The sequence below is a fragment of the Acinonyx jubatus genome, chromosome X (genome assembly GCF_027475565.1).
Source record: "Acinonyx jubatus isolate Ajub_Pintada_27869175 chromosome X, VMU_Ajub_asm_v1.0, whole genome shotgun sequence".
Lineage (NCBI taxonomy): Eukaryota > Metazoa > Chordata > Mammalia > Carnivora > Felidae > Acinonyx > Acinonyx jubatus.
In genome coordinates, this window is record NC_069389.1 from 91531975 (window position 1) to 91550890 (window position 18916).

An 18916-nucleotide genomic window follows, 5' to 3' on the forward strand; every position below is an offset into this window, starting at 1 on the left:
GCAAAGAAGAAGTCAAACTTTTCACTATTTGCACATTACTTGATATCTATGTAGAAAACGCAAAAGACTCTACCAAAAGACTGCTGGAGTTGATACACAAATTCAGTGAAGTCGCAGGATACAAAATCAACATACAGAAATCTGTTGCATTTCTATACACAAATAATGAAGCAGCAGAAAGAGAAATCAAGGAATCAATCCCATTTACGATTCTACCGAAAACCATGAGACACTCAGGAATAAACAAATCAAAGAGGTAAAAGATCTGTATTCCAAAAACTATAAAACATTGATGAAGGAAACTGAAGACACCACAAGGAAATCGAAAGACATACCATGGATATTCTTTCCTGCTTTGTCAAAGAGGAGTTGACCATATAGTTGTGGATTCATCTCTGGGTTTTTTATTCTGTTCCACTGATCTATGTGTCTGTTTTTGTGCCAGTACCATACTGTCTTGGTCCCTACAGGTTTGTAATACAGCTTGAAGTCTGGATTTGTGACCCCCTCCAGCTTTGCTTTTCTTTTTCAGGATTTCTTTGGCTATTCGGGGTCTTTTGTGGTTTCATACAAATCCAAAAGCACAATTTTTAAACATGATAAATTTTACTTCAAAAACCATAAAGCTTGTGCTGTTTGGAAGATACTATAATGAGGGGCACCTGGGTGGCTCATTTGGCTAAGCGTCTGACTCGACTTTGGCTCAGGTCATGATCTCATGGTTCTTGAGTTCAAGCCCTGTATTGAGCTCTATGCTGACAGCGCAGCGTCTGCTCGAGCTTCTCTCTCTGTCCCTCCCTCTCTGCCCTTCCCCTTCGTGCTCTCTATGAATATAAATAAATAAACTTAAAAAAAGATACTCTAATGAGAATGAAAAGATAAGCCAAAGACTTGTGATACAATATTTGTTTATCACATATCTGGTAAAGAACTTAGTTCATAATTTATAGAGAAATCTGAAACTCAGTGACAAGAAAACAGCTCAATTAAAAAACAGACAAAAGAGGGGTGCCTGGGTGGCTCAGTTGAGTAAGTATCTGACTCGATCTCGGCCCAAGTCTTGATCTCACGGTTCCTGGGATGAAGTCCCGCGTCAGGCTCTGTCACTGACAGTGCAGAGCTTGCTTGGGATTCTCTCTCTCCCTCTCTCTCTCTCTCTCTCTCTCTCTCTGCCCCTCTCCTGTGCACACATGCATGCGTTCTCTCTAAGTAAATAAATAAACTTTGAAAAAAGAGACTAAAATAATAGAAGATTAGAATAGAATATGCCATAAAACAAGCCATACCAATGGCAAATAAACCCCTGAAAAGATGATCAACATCATTAGCCTTCAGGGAAGTGCAGATTAAAACCACATTGACAAACTGGTACATACCTATCAGAATGGCAAAAAATAAAGAAAAAAAACCACTATATTAAATGCTGTTGAGGATATGGAGGAACTAGAACTCTCATATACTGTTGACAGGAATGTAAAATGGTACAACTACTTTGGGAAACAGTTTTTTACTTTCCTGTAAGGTTAAGTACACACCTACCATATGTTTCATTCATGTTACTCCTGGGTATCTACCCCAAATTAAAGAATGTATGTATATATCCAAAGACTTGTGTATAAATGTTCATAGCAGTCTTATTTGTCTCAGTGGTCGCTAAAACTGGAAACAATCCAAATGACCAACAAGTCAAAAGACCAACAAATTGTGGTTCACAATGAAATACTACTCAGCAATAAAAAGGAATGATCTATTTATATATGCAACATCACTGATGAGTCTTAAAACAATTGCACTGAGTGAAAAAAGCCAGAAAAAAAATCATACATATTCTATCATTCCATTTGTATACAACTCTAGATAGAAAATGCAAACTATTTTTTTATTTTTATTTTTTTTACATTTATTTATTTTTGAGAAACAGAGTGAGACAAAGCATGAGCAGGGGAGGGACAGAGAGAGAGAAGGAGACACAGACTCCAAAGCAGGCTCCAGGCTCCAGGCTCTGAGCTGCCAGCACAGAGCCTGAGGCGGGGCTCGAACCCACGAACCACGAGATCATGACCTGAGCTGAAGTCGGACGCTCAACCGACTGAGCCACCCAGGCACCCCAGAAAATGCAAACTAAACTATAACAACAGATAGCAGATTAGTGGTTACCCACAGAAAAAAGGATTGCCAAGGGACACACGGAAAGTTTTAGGGGTCATGAACATGCTCATTATCTTGACTATGGTGATGATTTCATGGTGTATGCATGTCAAAACTTACTTAATTGTATAGCTTATCTATATGCACTTTATTGTATGTCAATTATACCTCAAAAAAGCTATTAAAACACAAAAATCTCTTGGGGCTCCTGGGTGGCTTAGTCAGTTAGGCATCTGACTTTGGCTCAGGTCATGATCTCATGGTTCGTGAATTAGAGTCTCACATCGGATGAGCTTGAGCCCAACTTTGGGTGAGCCTCACTTCTCTCTCTCTCCCTCTCTCTCTCTCTGCCCCTCATGGGATTCTCTCTCCCTCTCTCTGCCCCTAGCTCACTTGCACCCTCTCTCTAAAAAAAATACAAAAATACAAAAGTACATTAAAATGAAATAAAAAACACTAAATGAAGAAGCGGACTCTATATTACAATTTCTAAGTCAAGGAAAAACAAGAAGCTAACGATAAAACTCTTTCCCCAATACCAGTAGCTGGGAAGTTTTGAAAATGGGAGTTGAAAACTGGTCCTTCCATAGTCCCTCTTGTGGTAGCATGGGTGGGTTACTAACCCTTTCCTAAAACAAGCTAGAAAGAGAGTATTAGACTATGCTAAGTAGAATAGTTTCTGTTAAGACCTTCCTAATTGACGCTTCTCGCCTACTGTACCACGAAGGTATCTGGAATATGTCGCAATGTCTTTTCTTTCATATAAAAGAACACAAATAGAGAGTATCCAAGCCTGAGGATATGTTCTAAAGTTAGATTACCTGGGTTCATAGCTTGGCCCCACTGTGCACTAAAGATGAGACCTTGGACAAGTTCTCTAACCTCCCTGTGCCTCAGTTTACTCATCTATAAAATGTGCATTCATTCGATAAATGTTTATCGAGAATGCCCCTCCAAAAAACTCTTAAAAATGATAAAACAGAAAAATATATATAATGTAATCCTAACTAGAAAACAAAACTTCCTAATTTTTCTGTTTTCTCAATAAGAGATTAAGAGTCTAACACAGAAGAACTAACATAAAAATGTTTAAGAATTAAAATTTTAAAACATCATGTCAAGCATAAAGATGTAATTAGAGAACAGCAGCATGTAGTTTCGAAATTACAGGGTAATTCAACTGATTCTCTCTCTATAAATTATATTTATTCACTTGAGGAAAGAGATTAAAGTGGAATCTGTCGACCAGATTATTAGGACACTGGTAAAAAGAGCTAAATGAGCACAACTCAATATATAAATGTATCAAATCAACACACTGCACACCAAACTTAATGTTATGGATCAATTATATCTCAATAAAAATGAATTTTTAAAAATAAAAGGATGTCAGCAAATCTGACAACAAATTATATTTAAAAAACTAAATAAAGAAAATAAAAGGGAAAAGTATCACAACTATATTGTGATCTGCTAACAACACCATGTCCTTTCAACACCTGATCATCTTGATGTTGGGCCTATGATGTTTTCTAAAACAGTAGTATTTTAATTATTTGTTTTCATTATACATTTACAATACTACTTTAACTGCTAATTTTATAGTACTGCAATTATCACCTGAAACATAAGCCAAATTCTACAAATTTCAGACAAAGTTTGTCCCATGAGAAATTGTCATAATATGTTACCAATATGTAGAATTCGACATTCTAAAGTTTAAAACGCTGTTCACCCTGAATGCAAATCTTCTGATGAGAGTCTACCCATGGATTTACAAAGCAGTCCAAATGTGTTTCAGCAGGAGAAATGAAAGCAGCAACTGCATCACAATCAACTTTTGATATAGCCACTAAGTTATGTCTTCTCAATGATATGTATGATTACTGCATTTTTCCATACATGTAGCTATTTTATAAATGACTTTAAAAGCAGCTTTAAAACATTCATTAGACAGCTGCTACAGTTAAAGCTGGAAGTCAGTAAAAGGTACCAAGAGAGCATATTCATTTTCATGTCCAGAAAGCATTATTTGTTCCTATTGTGAAGAAGAACCCTGGTATGCACATAATAAGTTAATATTTAAATGATCATTTTGTTAGAAAAAGAACAGTTACCTGTGAGACACCCAACTTTTTACATGCATCAAGAAAATTTTCTACATTTCTTCGACATTTTGCCATGCTCAGTTTAGGCTGTGAAGTAAGGGGAAAAAGGTATTTTTCAGGCACATTTATACAAAAATTAATCAAAACTAAAAATTACATTTACTGACGTGTATTATTGAAAGACAGTTTTGAGAAGCTCTATCTTCCTTTAGAGAATTACTGAAGAAACTTACCACTGCTGGTGATGGCACGTGAATACTAGCTACAGAGCGTGGCCTTATATGATTGGCTAAATGGCAAAGAACAACCCCATCCATCAGTGCAGCTCCAATGTCATCAGGCAAGATGACTTTTAACCTGGATTCGAGATTCTATAAAGAAATGGGTGTAAATCACAGATATTCTATCTAAATATAAATGCTATATATTTGTATCAGTAACCATTATATAATCCAAAATTTTAAAAAGCTTTGCAAATAAAATGCATCTAGCTTGCTAATTTTCCAAGTTAAGCTCATTTCTGCAAAGCAAATCTGTAAGGTCAATCTCGCTTACGTTGCGAAGTTGTCGTATTTGCTCTCGTTCTTCCCGGAGATGTTCCATCTTTCTTCTCATTGTAAATCCTGGATCTGCTGCCCCATATTCCTGACGAGATGAGCGGCTAAAAGCTATAAAAACAGACATTTCCTAGCTTATCACAAGGCTAACAGGAAGAAGCAACCAGCAGTGGGGAAAGAGGCATGATGAAAAAGAATCGGTACAAAACTACAAAAAACACCATCACTCAACACATTCTAAATACTTTTTGTAGAATATCATTGAAATCTACTTATGTGCATAACTGAAAGCAGCAGGGAAGACAAGTGTAACAACTTCTACCACCCATGCATGTTCTTATTTAAACATATGTTATTAGAAACTTATGATCCGGGTTAAAAATTGTTATTGAACATACATCAGCCGTTATTATCTTAAAAAAAAAAGGAAATTATTCTTGAAGGTCAATACAGTTATTCAGGAAGAAAAACTATAATTCAATACCTTGCCAAGTAACATGGATCCATTTTCTTTTGGGCTTGCCAAATGCGAAAAGATCCCTTTTTAAAACCACAATATAATGGAGTGCTAGGATTTCAAACAGTGTTTGGTCTGCTGGCAGAGTGGTCATTCTAAGAGCAGTCACAGTAGAGTAGAAATAAGACTGCAGTATATCTAAGGCAAAAAGCTGAGGTTTCAGGAGCTTGAAGGTAAAGAGGAAGAAAGAAATGGGGGACGGGAATTGGAAAGACAAATAAGGTTAAGAGAAAATTACTTTTAGGAGAGGGGAAAGAATCTATGTGTACTTAAAACTACGGAATCAATCCCATTTAAGCAGGAAAGTTCTAGCTGGTTTCATACATAACCAATAAATCTTATTTGCAGAATATATATTTACCTGATCTAGGCTTCAAGCCAAAAGGACCATGTGAAAAACCATCAGTTCTATCATACTCCTAAAAAAAAAAAAAGAAGAAAAGAAAGAGAAAAGTAAATAAATAAAACCACTTCTCTTTCCAAATAACCAAGGAAGTTATTTGCATCCGTTTCAATTTCAGAAGTATTTGGTTTTTTCCATGATTAGTGGAGCACAGAAAGGTAAACTGCATTTCAATTCAAATCGATACATTTCACTTCTAAAAGACCTACAAATATTTGCTAATTGATCTGACTGCATAAGCTTTTAAATACTTCTCTCTCACAGTGTAAGGAAAATTAAAAATTATTGAATTACATAAAATAAATAGGTATTTTTTGAATGAAGAACCAGATTAAAGCCTCCGAAAAAAATGAAGTAAGCTTCAATGAAGAAATAAGTGAAATTAGCAACATTTACTAAGTGTCTACTACGGACTTGACATTGAATAGATAATCTGAGGCAAATCTACACGTTCACGGTAACAGGGAGTGACAGGTGATACTAACAGATGACAAATTATCATCTCTTCTATTCTAAGGTTCATTGTTTCCAAGTGCATTTAGAGGTGTGCTATGGAAAGAACTGTGGTATGTTTTTAACGTCTGAGCTTGGAGTTAGAAAGCTTAGCAAAACATTTAATTTCTCTGTGACTATTTCTTCACATTTAAAATGGAAGACTGTTGTGAAGATTAACTGAGATAACTAAAAGAAAGCCCTCTGGAAATTGTACAGCTGTAAGAAAACAATTTTAGCAGTAGCTTACTTAACACTTGCAACAACTGCAAGGGCCTCAGTCGCTTCCTTACCATTTATTGACTGGGATCTTTGGCAAAGGTTACCAGTCTCCTCAGCTATAAAATTATGAGGATGATACTCAGCTCATGGGGCTGCTCTAGGTTCAGGTGTACAGGCAAGCACTTTGTTAAAAGTAGAGTACTATAACTAGGGGCGCCTGGCTGGCCCAGTCGGAAGAGCATGCAACTCTTGATCTTGGGGTCGTGAGTTCAAGCCCAACGTTGTGCACGGAGCCTCCTTAACATTTTTTAAAAAACGAAAATGAAAATAAGTAGTATAGCAATATACTAAATGTTTTTACCATTTTGTTTTACAGATGAAATGGAAGTTATCAGAATTTCGGTGATTCTCTGAATCTTCTGCTGATTAGTATGGTACATGCAGTTCAAGTTGAATGTTAATTGAGCCACCACCACATGTATTCATCACCCTATCCACCCACAAGCCTCACGATTTGTTCGTTATTTTGGTTAAAAGTATTATGAATTCCCCCAAATTTCATTTATCCAAATGCAAGCAAAATGTATTATAAAAGCAATATAATTTATCTGAGAAAACTGGCACTAATACTCTCTCCCCATGAGCATAGATCATAAAATCATAAAGCAACCAGGCAACTAGTCACTTATATGCTTACATTTTTATAACTGAAAGTAAAAGAAAGGATTAACAAAAGCATGTGACAAAGACTAATTTTACAATACCCTAACTTAAATTACTTTCTAAAAGAACGCAAACCATTTTACCTGCCATACAAATAATTTAGAGATGTGTTTATAAAACTAACATCCAAGTCCATTTAAAAGTTTTATAATGCAACTCACCCAAAACAACAGACAAATGATCCGGGCTTTTTTAAAAAACTAACACCACCTATATAAAATGAAACACTACCTTTGTAATTAACCAAAGTTATATGGTGAATATGGATGACCCGAACATTTAGACAAAGTTCCGAATTCACCAAATGAATACATAATCATTTATTTACCAATGCCAACACACTTTTATAATACTAAATAAGGTCATCTGAAGTAGCAAAGATACTGCTTAGAATTGTTCATTTAATCTCTTGTTGTAAAGCAATAGGTCTCACTAAATTAGAAGAACCAATCATTCAAACCACTAGCGTATTTGGGTAAGATCTCACAAACTCCACCTTTCATCCCACCCCTCCTTCCCCAGGCTCGCCCTTAGGTCTAAGATGCCAGGAAATGTGTACCCTCCTGTCGATAGGAACAACCCACCGCAGGGATGTTTCTCGTGGAAAAAGGAAGTTTCTGTTGCATTGCTTTCAGACCTAAGTGGTTATGAGAAAAACCAAAGGTCATTGCACAATGCTGAAGTACTTCTTTCAAATTTAAAACTGTAAAGTTGCTCTTCTCATTTCAAAATATAGATGAATTCTAAAACACAGAATTTTATAAAGGGAAGTCTTTTCTGTGCTCTACAGGCATTTTCCAATTATGATTATGAACATTTGTACAAAAGATGGTGTCCTCAGAATTTTTTTACAGACTAGGTTTGTACAAATTAACCTACTGTGGATTTTTTAATATGAGTGAATAAATTGTATTGTTTCAAAAAAAAAAAAATAAAGATGAGGTTACAGAGAAGAGACAAGGAAGAAACCTATGTAAACACATATAAAAACAGAACTTGTACCTCAGATGATACTGGAGATTGTGGTGACATATAAGCATTATCACTGTCTTGCTAAAATATAAAAATAAAAAGATGAAAGATGAAATTAAAATACAAATGATGATTTAGACACATAAAAGAAAAACTGAAAATTGCTTCTGATCCACTGCTAAAGGAAGAATCTAGAAAATACCATCTACCACCTTGCCACTCAAAGTGTGGTCGGTGAACCAACAGCGTCAGCACCCTCTGGGAGCCTGTTAGAAATGCAGAATCTCAGGCCAACCCTAGACCCGCTGAACCAGAATCTAGATCAATAAAATCATAAGCACTCTAAGGTATCAGAAGCACTATCTAGTCATATCAAACATTCCTGTGAATTTATGTCCTTTAAGTAACACAAATGAGGAAAATCTTTCTTTATTTCTTACAAGAGATCCATATATTAGGATTAATTCAAAATGCCAACGATACGCGACAATCTGAGAGAAGTACGTGGAGGCAAGCAAAAATTGCATCACCTCAAATAAGAACATTTACCTGGAAAATTACGTGTCTCTACTATAGGCTTAGAAATAAATACAAAAGATTTACCTGCCTAAACTAATATTAAATGGTCCATGTTTTTTTAATGACCACTAGCAACCAAATTGAAAAATCTTAACATTTAACCTTGAATATGCATACCATAGGACATCATCATTTCCTTCAACAGAAGATTACCGACTACCTACTGTATGTCAGACACTGTGCTACACAGTGGGAATATTAAAACTTCGTAAAATATCATCCACTCAAGGATCTCTCAGTCTAGGGGGAAAATAGATTCATTTGTACAGGCAATACAACCTTCTCGGTACAATGACAGACCCATGGCCTGGCATAGTATGAGACGCAGATGAGGGGCACTTGGGGAAATGGTAGGGGTGGTGCAGAAAGGCAAATTTCCTGGGAAAGTAAAAAACTGAGTAGGTGTTTACCAGAAACAGAAGGAAGGGAACAACATTCCAAGACGAGAGGACAAGGACGAAGGCACGGGAGCAAAAATGAAAGGATGAGGCAGAAAACCCGTGAGCAGTTCATACTGCTGGACGGCACAACGAAAGCGAGAGAAAGCAGGACAGATCATGAGCAGAGGCTGGTGTGGTAAACAGGGGCTTGATCAGGAAGGCCCTAGAATTTACCTTCTAAGTGACGGGGACGCATTGAAGGTTTCTAAGCAAGGAGAGAACCTGCTCACGTTTCTGTGTTCTTTGGAGCAGTCACTGTGGCTGCAGGGAGGAAAATGGACTGGAGAAAGGGATGAGAGCAAGGACGCTACTGTGGTGGTACAGGCAGAAACTGTTAAGGGCCTGGGCCAGGGCAGAAATAGCAGAAGTGCAGGTGGGGAATGTGCTCAAAACATTTCAGTATCAAAAAGAAAAAGTAGGTCTTGCTAAGTGATTAGATATTGAGGTAGGCAGGACCAGAGTGGATATAAAATATAAAGGGACAGGGACAATAGCCAAGCTGAGCGTCTAGCTCAGGGTTCAGCAAACATTTTCTGTGTGGTCCCATTTCTCAAAATTGAAGTATTCAGAAGCCCTGCCAAGTACTCAACACCAAATTGATACCAATCCCTTCAACCAAAAATACCCAAAGCTGAAGTATTTATGGTGATGACACTGTGTCATTCCAAAAATGCTAGGTTGCTGCATAACTTAAAATGGTGAGGTAGAAAAATTTATAACAAGGCACAAACCGTAGAAATCTAATTTCAAATGTTAAAATAGTACACAGAATTTGCAGAAAAAGATTAACAAATTCCAAAAGAATCTCAACTGACCACAAGGTTGGTTTAGGGAGACAAAAGATGAGAAAATGTAAAAGGTAAATGTTAATAAAATTCTAAAACCGAACTATTAGATGGGGCGCCTGGGTGGCTCAGTCAGTTAAGCGTCTGACTTCAGCTCAGGTCATGATCTTATGGTTCGTGGGTTCGAGCTCTGTGTCGGGCTCTGTGCGGACGGCTCAGAGCCTGGAACCTGCTTCTGATTCTGTGTCTCCCTCTCTCTCTCTCTGCCCCTCCCCTGCTCTCACACTTGTCTCGCTCTCAAAAATAAACAAACATTAAAAAGAAAGAACTGAACTATCAGAAATTCCGTTCGAGGTGAAAGATATATGGAAATTACATAATTAAATCAATAACTGCATGATGATGTTCTGTTTGTATTATTGGAAAAAACCCACGCATTAAATCACTAACAAACTGACAGATGTATTACATTTTACTTTCATTGAACCAACTACATATGAAAAGTAAACATTTTAAAGAATTGCTTTACCCTCTTTTCTCACCTCATCGTTTTCATTGCCACTTGAACTCTTCCTTGATGATTTATACTGAAAAAAATTTAAAACATATACTTTACTTTTCTTTGAACATACGAATTCTCTACTAGTAAATGCTATGTGAGGTTTATTCATATCTTATTAAATTCTCTGATACTTTTGTTAAATTACCTGATACCAAGTTTAGATACATAAGCAGTTAAATAGTCCTTGGCGCTTACTAATAGCTAACACACAGTGCTTTCTATGTGCAAGGCATTGTTCTATATATCTAGTAACGTTTCCTTCCTGAGCCGATCCATTTCCCATCCATTCAGGTTTGCTATCTGAAGGTTGTCTTAAGTTCTCCCTTTTTCTTAACCCACCATATCCAAGACATCATTGTCAATTCTTTCCGTAATCTCTCTCAGACTTACTTCTTCTGAACTCTTGTAACTACCAAGGTGCCTGGGTGGCTCAGTCTATTAAGTGTGCGACTTTGGTTCTGGTCATGATCTCACGGTTTGTGGGTCCAAGCCCCACGTCAGGCTCGGTGTTGACAGCTCAGAGCCTGGAGCCTGCTTCAGATTCCATGTCTCCCCCTCTCTGCCCCTCCCCCACTTGTTCTCTTTCTTTCTCTCTCTCTCTCTCTCTCTCTCTCTCTCTCTCGAAAATAAACATTAAAAAAAATTTTTTTAAACACTCGAAATACCACTTGCAACTCAGGATTCTCCTATTGGAAAACCGACTTGCAAATTTCTTTGCAAATTTCTGGCACTCCCATGTTTTATTTAATGGCACCCTTTACTTATGCAGCTTTAATTCCCTAACTCTTGGGAAACAAGATAACCTACCTGATAGCTCAACCACAGATTGGTGAACGAGCACTATTACGGATTACAAATACGAGACCTAAGTTCCTCCATTGTCTCTCCAGTGATTTATGACAACCACCACTAACCTACCAGGGTGCTTTTTCAAGCTGACCTCAGACATAGTCTCAATATGTTTGCAACCTGATGTTCCAGAGACAGCCCCTGAAGGCAGCCGGCATGTGCGAACAGACCTATCTGCCATCTCTAGGCTCAATGCTCCCTGGCAGCATGTATTCTTGGTCCTATTCTACTTTAACAAAAGGGTGACATTTGCACCGCAGACCCCAGGACCTGAAGATGGTGTCAGTCATAGCAATAACGGAGAAGAGACGCATGGATGTCAAAACGGAGCTGTTGCCAACCTGAATACTGATGCAGGATCTCACCCCTAAAGGCACTGTTGGGAGGGTTTCAAAGAGGTTACTACCAGTACCACAAGTACGTTAATGCGAAGAAAGGGAGCATCGTGGGGGTTTCTATGTCGCTGGCATCTTACATGCTTTTCAACTACTGCCGTTCAGACAAGGACACTCAAACATAAGCAGCTACACAAGTACCACTGAAGAAGGCCCAGTATGGATTCCTGCCTTCCTGACCATGACCTTCTTTGCCAGGCACCCCTGATAATTTGCTGCAACCTTTCATATTTTAATTGAGAATGAATACCCGATAGAGGATGACTCCTGCAAAAACAAAAACTAAAACAAAAGAATGACATTTGAGTGAATAATAAGCTAATTTTTATTAACTGTATACTCTGTGGCAAGGGCTTTTCTAATAAGCACTTTATATTATTAAGTAATTCATTAGTGAAAATAATCCTGTAAAGGAAGACACTATTCGAGTCATTTGAGGATAGAAAAAAATTAAGCTTAGCAAGGTTAGGTAATTTGTCAAAGTCACACAGTTAGCTGATCTCCCAGTTAAACACTGGAACCAAAGTGGTTTGATTTGACAAGCCAAGGATATTAACCCCTATGCTATACTTCCATCTCTAAATCCCGAATGATTAGCAAAGGTTTGCCAGGAATAAAAAGGGCTAGTGGGCATTCTCAGAAGAAGGAAAGCACAGAGGAATAAAAAAGCTCAGTCTGTGCAGAAAACAAAGAGTAGCAGTATGGCTACTTGAGAAGAGTGAATTGTGGAAGGTAGTAAGACTTAGAGAAGTAGGGAAGCCTGGCGCCTGACATTTTTTAAAAGTCCAAACTTGGGGTGTCTGGGTAGCTCAGTCAGTTAAGTGTCTGACTCTTGATTTCGACTCAGGTCATAATCTCATGGTTCATGAGATCGAGCCCCATGTCAGGCTCTGCACTGACAGCACAGAGCCTGCTTGGGATTCTCTTTCTCTCTCTCTCTCTCTCTCTCTCTCTCTCTCTCTCTCTCTCTCTCTCTCCCTCCCTCTCAAAATAAATAAATAAACATTAAAAAATTAGTTTAAATAAAAAAATTCTTAAAATGTCCAAGCTTTCTGTTATTGATACTAGAGAGTCAAGAAAGTCTGGCCCTAAAATAAAAAAGATAAGGCAACAGCTGCAAGGGGAATTAGGGATAACTGTAGAGGTCTAAGCACATTTATAAGATGGAAAGTAAAGAGATAGAAAGGATGTAGAGAAGTGAATAATTGATAAAGGAAAGAAACAGAGGATGATGAAGTCAAGAACACAGATAGTAATAATATTACCTACTACTCAACTATACTTCTAATGAAAACACAGAAAGGTACTACTTAGTTTGCATTACTGCACAGATTTGAAGGTCCTAAAACCCCAAACTTAATATATACACAGATTTGAAAATATTCTAGAAGTCCAACTTGTACTGAATCAACGCAGCTGCCCTCAATTAGTATTAGTCTGAATAACTGAAGCTTACTATATCTAAATTCAAATAATATAATAAAGACCTGTTTACAAACCAGAGAAACAAAAAGGTCGATTCACTTTTGAAATTTAAGTTAATTTCACAGGAGAGACAGTAACTAGTGCACAAACTCGAACTCGGAACAAATCAGGTTATTTCACAAACCCAACTGGCTTCCCCAACCCAGTATAAAATTAACCATGATCATAGAAAATATACAAAAATATTTTCCTTGGAGTTAGCCTTTAAATTCAAACATTATACTATATTTATGCAATCAGATAGGTATTTTAATGGTCATTGTAATGTTTTAGCGCAACAGTAATAAGATACCTTTGAAGACAAATATGTATGGCATTTCGATAAATCAAATCATTCTTAAAACTGATATGTTACAGTTACTTTAATGCTTTATAACTTCTTTGTTTAGAAATCAATCATCAAATGCATTTAGAAATTCATGTGTTATCATTATTAGAAGAAATTAAAGCTACTAATTTATATTAATGTAATTTATCAAAAAATCAGATGTTCGTATTTTGTTGTGTATCTCATTAAAAAGGTTAACACGTTTCTGTAAAGTGTAAAATACATTTGCTTTTTGTAAATGATTTTTAATAAGGTAATATATTTCCTGAAATACTTTTACTTTGAAAAATGCGGTGACTTTATTTTGGCAATAAGGACACTAAATTTGATTTAGTAAAGTAGTAATCTACACAAGAATGGCCTGGAAGCCTAGAAGGGTTAGTCAGTATCACTCTGCTGTACTGATTTACTTACTCAGATAATCTGACCCAATTTATCTTCTTGTTCACATAATCTGGCTAATATGTTGAAACATGTTTTACTTACTTTCAGGGGCTTACCTGAAAAACCTTACTACCCAAATTCAGTCTTGGCAACTAGGAAGCAGTAACTGGAGAGATCCACATACAACAAACATTCACACAAGCGCTTTCAATAAATATACTGAATAACAACACCATTAATAATTTACCATGGAACATAAAGAAACCTTGTGGCTTAGCCATTTATATGTCTTAGGATAAAGTGGCAACAAAAGCTCTGTATGTTTCTTAACACAGAAAAGCTAAAGGGGCCATCACTGAGTGAGCCTGGTGATACTTTGCTATGAATCTCTAGAGTAGTGCATTTTAATGTTGAATGAACTATAAATCCAGATTAAGTGCAGTGCTATATCCTATGAATAACCCTTTTGATTCCTGGGAGATAGGTGATTAAAAGAAATTTTGTTTTTTTAAATAAAGACACTTCATAGCTGTCAATGATGTTTCAATCAAGAAAATCCTGGCAATTCTGAATAATGGTTTTGACTTAGAAACTATCTCAGGGTTTATATATTTTTTTTACATCTTAGGAAAAAAGTTGTTGACATTCCATTTTTTTGCAGTGTCCTAACACTGACATCTTCTGACTGTTGAGGAGAACTACATATCTCCTTAAAATTTCCCAGTCACTAAAACTTATCTTTGCACCCACTTTATTTTAAAGTGGAAGACATTAACATTTGTTGAAAGATAATAATGTAATGGACATTTCAAATATTATCTCATTTGATCTCTTAGCAACTTATAAAAGAGAAATATTACAGGAGATAATTTAAGCCATAAAAAATAAAATCCTTATCAACAAATGATGCTATTAACACAAAGAACTTTTTTTTTTTTCAACGTTTATTTATTTTTGGGACAGAGAGAGACAGAGCATGAACGGGGGAGGGGCAGAGAGAGAAGGAGGCACAGAATCGGAAACAGGCTCCAGGCTCTGAGCCATCAGCCCAGAGCCTGACGCAGGGCTCGAACCCACAGACCGAGAGATCGTGACCTGGCTGAAGTCGGACGCTTAACTGACTGCGCCACCCAGGCGCCCCTCAAAGAACTTTTTTAAGAGCTCACTGAGGCTTCTATTAAGACTTTATTGAGAAGTTCAGTTGGGGGCGCCTGGGTGGCTCAGTAAGTTTTAAATGTCTGACTTCTTTCTGCTCAGGTCATGATCTCATGGTTTGTGGGTTTGAGCCCCACGTCAGGCTCTGTGCTGACAGCTTAGAGCCTGGAGCCTGCTTCAGATTCTCTGTCTCCCTCTCTCTCTGCCCCTCCTCCGCTCGTACTCTGTCTCTCTCTCTCAAAAATAAATAAACATTAAAATTTTTTTTAAAAAGTTCAGTTGGGTTACCATAAACTATTTTTTAAAACAATGAAACTGTATTGATTTGCAAGTTTAATTTGATATTAGGCTATCCACAGTAGATAAACAGACAGCATAGCATAGGCTCTGGGTTCAAATCCTGACTCAGCTACTTATTAGCTAAGTGACGTGGAGCATATTACTTTGCCTCTCTGTGCCTTAATTTCTCCATTTGTAAAATAGGAACGATAAGGTACTTACTTCACAGGATTGTTATGAATATTAAATGAGTTGATATTTGTAAAGTACTTAGAACAGTGCAAAGCACTTAGTACATGGTGTGCAAGAGTTCTGATAAATTGTCAGAATTTATATGCTTTTACTTTACTAGTAGATCAAATAAATATCAAAATCTCATTCTTTAGCCAGAAATACCAAAATTTCCCCCACATCATCACTCATTCATCAGGTTTTCTCTACTAACAAATTTTATCGAGTGCCTTTGTTCGAGATTCTATAAACTAAAAGAGGAGACTTTAAAATCAATGTCAGAATGTACATAAAACTGCAGATCTGTAGAGACATGGGATAAACAGACTTACACCATTACTGATCAGGGTTCTACTTTAGAGTGTTTTTCCTTTTTCCCTATGTCTTTTATTACTTCATTACCTCTCACACTGACCAGGTAACATGAAGCGCAATAAAAAGATTCAGTAATTACTTGTTGAAAGATGAAACTTGCTATGACATGTAACGTTTCTGTTTTGGTCATATAATACTACTTCCATGTATGTTATACTCCCATATAAGGAAACAGATCAATGTGTATAGATAACCACTTCTACCAAAGAAAAACATGAAATATAATCCTACCCATTAGTGATATAAACTTCAAATTACCTACCCATTAGCATAGAGCAATGTCATTTACATAAAATGATTATTATTAGATAAAAACTAGGCTTCAGGAAACAGAAAGGTACACAAAGACAACAGAATTTGCTATTCATGGGGCAGGAAGCTTCCCTGCACTGTTCATTTGAGTCAGAAATTCCAATAATGGATTCTGATTAGTACTGAATATTATGCTAATTCCACAGGCATCTACAAACATAGCGGACTTTAACCACAAATGAGTAATACTACAATACTTACAAAGGTATACCCAGTAAAATTTCATTAAAACACTCCTAAACTAGAAATCTGAGAGAATTCAGATAGTCTAAGCTTTCCAAATTTATCTATGATAAAAGATCATCTTAAGAAATCTACTAAGGTAGCAAGAAGAAAAAATGAGGGACAAACACCTTCAGGCATTTTTAAGAGCCATGTACACAGCATTTATTTAGCCAGAAACAGTTAAATGCTAATTGCAAATATGTGTGAACTACATACTGAAACAAATCTAATTAAAGACCTTTTCTAAGTAATTCTTCTAAAACATTACTACATATTGCTACAATTAGCAGGATAGCAACCATTCATCTTTCTTGTCAAGTATTTGGTAAATCACAATTCAGACTGATCTACTCATCCTTAGTTATTCTGAATTATTGAAATTTTACCTATTTAACTGGATCATAGTATCTATACTCTTGCATGGGGGAAATCAAGACAAAATAACATATTTACTATATGTAACTAGAGTTCTATTCTACCTTATTGACACAAAACTGATAAAATCAAAACTAATAATTACGAAGTAAATTTTGCAATTCAATAAAGTACCTTGAAATATTCTTTTCTAATCTGTTTGCTCCGCCTCCTTTCTTCACTCTGCCAGATTATAGGTTGAGATTCTGGCCACTGCTGTTCATCTATTTGATCCTTCTGAGTTTCTAAAGGCTGTAATGAGACAATTTCTTTTAACTAAATAAATGAGAACAAAATATTAGATATAACAGTAATTCATTTTCCTCTTACCTGCCATGTGAGAGGTGATAACGGTGAATTAACTTCATCTGCTGAGACACTACAAAATTAAAGATGCCTTAATATATTAAAATCTTTAGAATTACCCTTAAGTATTTATTATGAGCATTATAAAGTTGTCTCTCTCTCTCTTTTTGTAGCAGAAATCTAAAGAATTTACCCATGGCTATGGTTTGCACTAATAACATAAAACTTAGCTGACAAAAACATATTTAAGTTCCCAATCACTTATATTCCTTTAAAAAACATTAAAACGAGTTTACTTAATATCATCCTATGCACAGAACTCCTCTAAGGACTTTTTAGAGGCCAAAAGAAACGTGACACCTAGACAAACAATGAAAACACAGAATGTTTATTGTATTACACCGTCACCAAAACCAAACAAACAAACAAACAAACAAACAAACAGAAACTGAGTAATTTCTTTATACAAATGTCTTTCGTTTAAATGCCAAAGAGAATAGGGGAGCAATTCTTTTTTGACTATTGAATTACTGATTATGAACCTCTAACCCTTCATTCTGACACACAGGGGCTACGGCAGAAATTCTTTTCATCTATTTTTGTGGGGAACAGTAAACCACACATGCTGTTGTTAGGTAGCCACTCTGAACAAGAAGTTCCTTTGGAAAAAATACACAAACAAAATTCCCACAGGAGCTATTATTATTCAACACTGTTATAGAACTTCTCTATAGTACAGTTAGAAAAGAAACATGTAAAAATTAGAGAGAAAGAAATAAATTTTCAAAATTTATAGAAAACATAATTATCCAAAGGAGGTAAAATCTATTCTTACTAAGAGAATGTTACCAGTTATAAAAAAAATATACAAAAGTTAATAGCCTTCTCATATAACAATTATAACAAGCTATAAAATATATTAGGAAAAAACTCATTCATAAAAGTAAGGAAAAGCAAAAATATGGAAGAAACTGAACTTAAACATGCATAAGACCTACATGGAAAAAAAAAAACTACCAATGTCTAGTAAGGAACTTGAATAATTGGAAAGTTCTTAGACAGAAAGACTAAGTATTATAGGTGTAACTTTTACTTCAAATTAATGGACACCTGAAATGAACTATAATAAAAAACCAGAAAGTATTTTGGGGCTTGTATTAGAAATGCAATAGGGGCGCTTAGGTGGCTCGGTGGTTTAAGGGTCTGACTTTGGCTCAAGTCATGATCTCGTGGTTCACAAGTTCGAGCCCCGCGACAGGCTTTGTGCTGACAGCTCAGAGCCTGGAGCTTGCTTCGGATTCTGTGTCTCCCTCTCCCTTTCTCTCTCTCTCTGTCTCTCTCCCACTTGTGCTCTGTCTCTGTCTCTGTCTCTCTCTCAAAAGTAAACGTTAAATTTTTTTTAAATAAAGAAATGTGATAGAAGAATTTCCAAGTTGATTTGGAAGAACAGATGATCAGGAAGAGAAAAGTTATATAATAAAAGGGACTTCCCTACTAGGAAATTACATATATTCTATTAAATTAATCAAATACTACTAGATCCAGATTTTCCAGGGGAAGACAAGTACAGGACCACAAATATAACAACTTTTGATTTAAAAATATGAAATTTACAATCACCGTAGAAACGATAGGTTATGTAGCAAATAGTGTTGAGACAACTGGTTAAC

The 18916-nt window shown here is 36.2% G+C and overlaps 1 protein-coding gene and 1 non-coding gene across 4 annotated transcripts in view; both read right to left on the reverse strand.

The window, feature by feature from the left end:
* Positions 1-18916, reverse strand: part of LRCH2 (leucine rich repeats and calponin homology domain containing 2) — a 98387-nt gene that overhangs the window by 12561 nt on the left and 66910 nt on the right. For 2 of the 3 annotated variants that reach the window (XM_027054874.2, XM_027054872.2), the window contains 8 exons: positions 17271-17319; positions 17076-17192; positions 10489-10533; positions 8173-8223; positions 5692-5749; positions 4812-4924; positions 4490-4627; positions 4266-4343 (listed from right to left, as the gene is read on the reverse strand). In XM_027054874.2, coding sequence (XP_026910675.1) covers positions 4266-4343; positions 4490-4627; positions 4812-4924; positions 5692-5749; positions 8173-8223; positions 10489-10533; positions 17076-17192; positions 17271-17319 — 649 coding nt within the window. The remainder of the gene's footprint in view (positions 1-4265; positions 4344-4489; positions 4628-4811; positions 4925-5691; positions 5750-8172; positions 8224-10488; positions 10534-17075; positions 17193-17270; positions 17320-18916) is intronic. The other variant, XM_027054873.2, reaches the window with a different exon arrangement.
* On the reverse strand, positions 7722-7850 carry LOC113597856 (small nucleolar RNA SNORA35). Its single transcript, XR_003418601.1, has one exon. It is a non-coding gene; the product is annotated as a small nucleolar RNA SNORA35 (small nucleolar RNA).